Source organism: Palaemon carinicauda, chromosome 17 (genome assembly GCF_036898095.1).
Source record: "Palaemon carinicauda isolate YSFRI2023 chromosome 17, ASM3689809v2, whole genome shotgun sequence".
Classification (NCBI taxonomy): Eukaryota; Metazoa; Arthropoda; class Malacostraca; order Decapoda; family Palaemonidae; genus Palaemon; species Palaemon carinicauda.
In genome coordinates, this window is record NC_090741.1 from 49,736,993 (window position 1) to 49,743,668 (window position 6,676).

A 6,676-nucleotide genomic window follows, 5' to 3' on the forward strand; every position below is an offset into this window, starting at 1 on the left:
ATAAACTGATTTGGAATTTCAAATAGCTACACTCTATTTGAAATCTGTTCATAGATCCCTATAAACAGATTTGGAATTTCAAATAGCTACACTCTATTTGAAATCTGTTTATAGCCTATAAATAGGTTTGGAATTTCAAACAGCTACATTCTATACGCTATTTGAAATCCTTTTATAGATCCCTATAAACAGATTTGGAATTTCAAACAGCTATGCTATTTGAAATCTGTTTATAGATCCCTATGAACAGATTTGGAATGTCAAATAGCTACATTCTATTTGAAATCTATTTATAGATCCCTATAAACAGATTTGTAATTTCATATAGATATACACTATTTGAAATCTGTTTATAGATCCCTATGAACAGATTTGGAATGCCATATAGGTACACTATTTGAAATCTGTTGATATATCCTTATAAACAAAATAGCTACACTATTTGAAACCTGTTTATAGATCCCTATAAACAGATATGGAATTTAAAACAGCTACACTCTATTTGAAATCTGTTTATAGATGCTTATAAACAGATTTGGAATTTCAAATAGCTACACTCTTGCGTTCTCATAATTAGCCTCCAACCAGTCCACAGTCTCCTTGATCCCCTGACGCAGTGGCGTGAACTTAAAGTCTGGCAGTAACTTCCTCAGCTTGGCGTTGCTCGCAGTCTTCTTCAGCTGACCGTCTGTCTTCGATGTGTCGTAATGGACGCCGTCTTGGAGGTCGAACGCCTCTGAAACCATCTCGGCTACTTCCTTAATCGACACCTCGTCCTCCTCATCAACTGGGAATAGATAGAGATCTGAGTTATCTTCTTATAAACTCGACACAGGCGATCATATCAGATTAATTAGGTTTGGGGGATCTTATAGGTCTATCTGTCGAGTTATCAGCAGCCATTGCCTGGCGTCCTTAGTCCTAGCTTGGGTGGAGAGGTGGCTTGGGCGCTGATCATATGTATAAATGGTCAGTCTTTCGGGCATTGTCCTACTCGATAGGGCAATGTCACTGTCCCTTGCCCCTGCCATTCATGAGCGGCCTTTAAACCTTTAAACCTTAGCAAATGTGTTGCTATTATGCTTCACTCTTTATGAAGCAATTAGACATGAATCATACTTCAGGCTCTCTGAGTAAAGATCTGGCAGTGAATTTAGCTTTCTGAAAGCGATTTAAGTGTTGTAGAAGCTGTGCATTGAATGCAAATGGTGGTGTTTGCTAGTGATTTTAGCATTCAGCATGTGTTGTAAACATCATAGAGACTGTCTGTGCGAAGATGTAGCTAAAGTTTACTTTAGAAATATTGGTACTGCTATTTGTAGTTAAAGAGTAATACCAGATTATTATTATTATTATTATTATCATTATTAAATTCTAAGCTACAACCCTATTTGGAAAAGCAGGATGCTATAAGCCCAGGGGCCCCAACAGGGAAAATAGCCCAGTGAGGATAGGAAATAAGGAAAAATAAAATATTATAAGAATAGTAACAACATCAAAATAGATATTTTTTATATAGACTATAAAAACTTTAACAAAACAAGAGGAAGATAAACTAGATAGAACAGTGTTCCTGAGTGTACCCTCAAGCATTTTTATTATATTAGGTGATTTAATTTTTGCTAACGAAAATATCTCTTATAACTCCCAAAGGAGAGATTTTCGTTAGCAAAAATGAAATTAACTGATATAATAAATGTGACATTTGGTAATACTCTTTAATCCGAAACAGAGGTACCAATATTTCTAATGTAAATTGTAGTGCCATATGTGGATGAGATTATGATGAGGGGTAGATGGAGATGGTTTGGGCATGCTCTTCGCACTCCCAAAGAGAGATTAGTTCACCAATTGTTTAAATGCGCTCCACAAGGCACTAGAAGAGTTGGAAGACCCAGGCCTACATGGTTGACGTCTATGAAGCACAAAGTAGATGATGATGAATGGAGAAGTATTCAATTAAAAATTCAAGATAGAGGCAACTATAGTCAATTCTTTTTAGTGAGGCAGATTTGCACCGACTCGCAGGGGTGCCCTTTTAGCTCGGAAAAGTTTCCTGATCGCTGATTGGTTGGAAAAGATAATTCTAACCAATCATATAGCAGGAAACTTTTCTGAGCTAAAAGGGCACATCTGCGAGTCAGTGCAAATGCGCCTCATTAAAAAAAATGAATATAGTGAAATCTAACCGAGGCCCTTTGCGTCAATAGGCGTAGATGATGATGATGATATTATAAACGTTTACCTGGGCTCCATAAAGCACCAGAAGAGTTGGAAGACCCAGGCTTACATAGCTGAGGACTATGAAGGGCGAAGTAGGAGATGAAGAATGGAGAAGTATTGAATTAAAAGCTCAAAATAAAGACCACTGGTGAAATCTAACCAAGGCCCTTTGCGTCAAATAGGCGTAGGAGGAGATGATTATGATGATGATGATGATAAAGCTCACCTGACAGAATTACTGGGTCGATTTCCTCGTATTCTCTCAGAGACCACATGATGAGCTTTGCTAGGTCGACCGAGTACATGAACTGCCTACGAGGTGTCCCTGATCCGTAGACTGTGAATGGGATATTTTTGTGCTTGGCGAGGTAACCCTGAGGAGGAATGGATAGAAGTTACTCATAAATGGTTCATGGAATTAATTGCTCTTATGATATTTCATTTTTTTGGCTTAAAATTAAGGGCAGAGGAATAAAAACAAGATTACAGTCAATACCCTTAAGCACATTAAGAATCTTAAGGAAACAGAAACTTCATACTCGTATGCTTACGTACAAGACTCACTAGTAGCTTATTGAACTAAATCATACACTACTTCATTTAACGCTTAAATGCTGCTTTTTTCCGCTTAGGGTTGTAGCTTAGCAAGTAATAATAATAATAATGATAATAATAATAATGATAATAATAATAATAATAATAATAATAATAATAATAATAATAATAATATCATTATTATTATTATTATTATTATTATTATTATTATTATTATTATTATTATTACTATTATTATTTTATTATTATTATTATTATTATTATTATTATTATTATTATTATTATTATTATTATTATTATTATTATTATTATTATCATTATTATTATTACTAGCTAAGCTAAAACCCTAGTTGGAAAAGCAAGATACTATAATAATAATAATAATAATAATAATAATAATAATAATAATAATAGTAATAATAATAATAATAATAATAATAATAGCTTCATACACTTGCATAGAAGCCTTACTAGTAACTTAATGACCCCAATCCGAAACAATGTCATTTCACCTTCTCTGAACAAAGAGAACCCTTCTTTCTATTATATCCTTCATGCTATTAAATAAAACCTTCCTGAGTCTTTCGTTCTTCCTTATACCTTATGGATTAATCCTGGCAGGACTTGCCCATCCTCCAGGTTGAAGTTGTCATGAGGCCCATAGACATTAGTAGGTATAACTGAAGTGAAGTTACATCCGTACTGCATTTTGTAAGCCTTGTTCATCACCAGGATCATCCTCTTCGCGTAGCTGTAGCCTAAAGTCGAGTCGTGAGGGGGCCCATTGTAGATCTGAGACGAGGCGTTGAAAGAGAGTATTATTAATTCCGGTGGTTCACTCCGAAGTTAGTTATAAGAGCTTTGGGGATTCCTGCTTTACTCAGCTTTGGTATGGATTCCTAAACAGTGCTTTTAGATTCTGGTGCTCTGAGGATTCAGGAATCTACAATACCATTCTTAAAGACCAAAAACTGTTTTTGATAAGTCCTGACAAGGATTCCTAAACAGTGCTTTTGGATTCTGAGGTTCTGAGGATTCAGGGAATCTACAATACCATTCTTAAAGACCAATAACTGTTTTTGATAAGTCCTGACAAGGATTCCTAAACAGCACTTTTGATTCTGGTGCTCTGAGGATTCAGGGAATCTACAATGCCATTCTTAAAGACCAATAACTGTTTTTGATAAGTCCTGACAAGGATTCCTAAACAGTGCTTTTGATTCTGGCGCTCTGAGGATTCAGGGAATCTACAATGCTATTCTTAATGACCAATACCTGTTTTTGATAAGTCCTGACAAGGATTCCTAAACTGTGCTTTTGATTCTGGCGCTCTGAGGATTCAGGGAATCTACAATGCTATTCTTAATGACCAATACCTGTTTTTGATAAGTCCTGACAAGGATTCCTAAACGGTGCTTTTGGATTCTGGTGCTCTGAGGATTCAGGGAATCTACAATACCATTCTTAAAGACCAATAACTGTTTTTGATAAGTCCTGACAAGGATTCCTAAACTGTGCTTTTGATTCTGGCGCTCTGAGGATTCAGGGAATCTACAATGCTATTCTTAATGACCAATACCTGTTTTTGATAAGTCCTGACAAGGATTCCTAAACAGTGCTTTTGATTCTGGCGCTCTGAGGATTCAGGGAATCTACAATGCTATTCTTAATGACCAATACCTGTTTTTGATAAGTCCTGACAAGGATTCCTAAACGGTGCTTTTGGATTCTGGTGCTCTGAGGATTCAGGGAATCTACAATACCATTCTTAAAGACCAATAACTGTTTTTGATAAGCCCTGACAAGGATTCCTAAACAGTGTTTTTGGATTATGGTGCTCTGAGGATTCAGGGAATCTACAATACCATTCTTAAAGACCAATAACTGTTTTTGATAAGTCCTGACAAGGATTCCTAAACAGTGTTTTTGGATTATGGTGCTCTGAGGATTCAAGGAATCTACATTGCCTTTCTAAAATACTAATAACTGTTTTCAATGAGGTCCTATAAGGATTCCTAAACGGTGTTTTTGGATTCTGGGGCTCTGAGGATTCAGGGAATCCGTGCTTGTGTGTTTGTGCACTGGCACTTAATTTCCAATTTTTTTTCTCACAATGGAATACACAAAACAGAATAGAAATAAATCTCGCAGAAATAGCTGGAGATGTGTACGAGACAAGAAAATCCATTAATTTCTTATCTCTTGGAATATTTCAATGGAATAAAAGAAGAGGCAATTGATGATGTTCTGTTGGGAGATATGAGTAAACAGCAACGTTTTTTGATAATTGCCCAAAATTGTAAAAACTTGATTGAAAACGTGTGAAAGTGACAGAAAGATTCAGAAAAACAACATTGCGTTTAAACAAGCACTCTTTAACACTGACACACTGAGAAACTGGAAGATTTGACCACTGAAAGAAGAGTGTGATGATGATATTTCCAAAGTGATATTCAAAGTCTGAAATGTGCATATCTCTTTGAAAAACTAAGAACACGTCTTTTAAAAGCAACTCTCTCTCTCTCTCTCTCTCTCTCTCTCTCTCTCTCTCTCTCTCTCTCTCTCTCTCTCATCATCGTTTCATTAATAGGGTCTCCACACTGATATTCAAAAGCTGAAATGTGCATATTTCCATGAAAATCTAAGAACACGTCTTTTAAAAGCAACGCTCTCTCTCTCTCTCTCTCTCTCTCTCTCTCCTCTCTCTCTCTCTCTCTCTCTCTCTCTCTCTCTCTCTCTCTCTCTCTCTCTCTCTCTCTCTCTCTCCATCGTTTCATTAATAGGGTTTCCACATTGATATTCAAAAGCTGAAATGTTCATATCACCTTGAAAATCTAAGAACTCGTCTTTTAAAAGCAACGTTCTCTCTCTCTCTCTCTCTCTCTCTCTCTCTCTCTCTCTCTCTCTCTCTCTCTCTCTCTCTCTCTCTCTCTCTCTCTCCCTCACCATAGTTTCATCGATGGGATACGTCGTCTTGTCGGGAAAAACACAAGTTGATAAGCAAGAGACAACCTTCTTTACACCGAGCTCTTTGCAGGAGTCCAGGACGTTGTCGTTGATACGGAAGTTGTAGGTCTGCGTGAAAACATGGAAGAAGAAGAAGCGTTTGTTGACATTCTTTTAGACAGATAAACATCGAGTTTGTTGACATTCTTTTAAACAGATAGACACCGAGTTTGTTGACATTTTTTTAAACAGATAGTCACCGAGTTTATTGACATTTAAACAGATGAACAAAAGGTTTGTTGACATTCTTTTAATCAGATAGACGAAGAGTTTGTTGACATTTAAACATATAAACACCGGGTTTGTTGACCTTCTTTTAAACAGATAAACCCTGAGTGGGTTGACATTCTTTTAAACAGATAAACATCGAGTTTGTTGACATTATTTCTAAACAGATAAACATCGAGTTTGTTGACATTATTTCTAAACAGATAAACACAGAGTTTATTGACATTATTTTAAACATATAGACACCGAGTTTGTTGACATTTAAACGGATAAACACTGAGTTTGCTGACATTAAACATATAAACACCGAGTTTGTTGGCATTCTTTTAAACAGATAAACACAGAGTTTATTGACATTTAAACATATAAACACCGAGTTTGTTGACATTCTTTTAAACAGATAGACACCGAGTTTGTTGACATTAAACATATAAACACCGATTTTGTTGACATTCTTTTAAACAGATAAACCCTGAGTCTGTTGACATTGTTTTAAACAGATAAACACTTAGTTTGTTGGCATTATTTTAAACATATAAACACCGAATTTGTTGACATTAATTTAAACAGATAAACACCGAGTTTGTTGTCATTCTTTTAAACAGATAAACACTGAGTTTGTTGACATTCTTTTAAACAGATAAACAAAGAGTTTGTTGACATT

General features: G+C 35.8%; 1 protein-coding gene across 1 annotated transcript in view; it reads right to left on the reverse strand.

The window, feature by feature from the left end:
• Nucleotides 1–551: 551 nt before the first annotated feature.
• Nucleotides 552–6,676, reverse strand: part of LOC137656069 (GDP-L-fucose synthase-like) — a 12,281-nt gene continuing 6,156 nt past the window's right edge. Inside the window, exons 4-7 of the mRNA XM_068390243.1 lie at nt 5,725–5,853; nt 3,379–3,570; nt 2,450–2,597; nt 552–787 (exon numbers count right to left, since the gene is read on the reverse strand). Of these exons, the coding sequence (XP_068246344.1) occupies nt 552–787; nt 2,450–2,597; nt 3,379–3,570; nt 5,725–5,853 (705 nt within the window). The remainder of the gene's footprint in view (nt 788–2,449; nt 2,598–3,378; nt 3,571–5,724; nt 5,854–6,676) is intronic.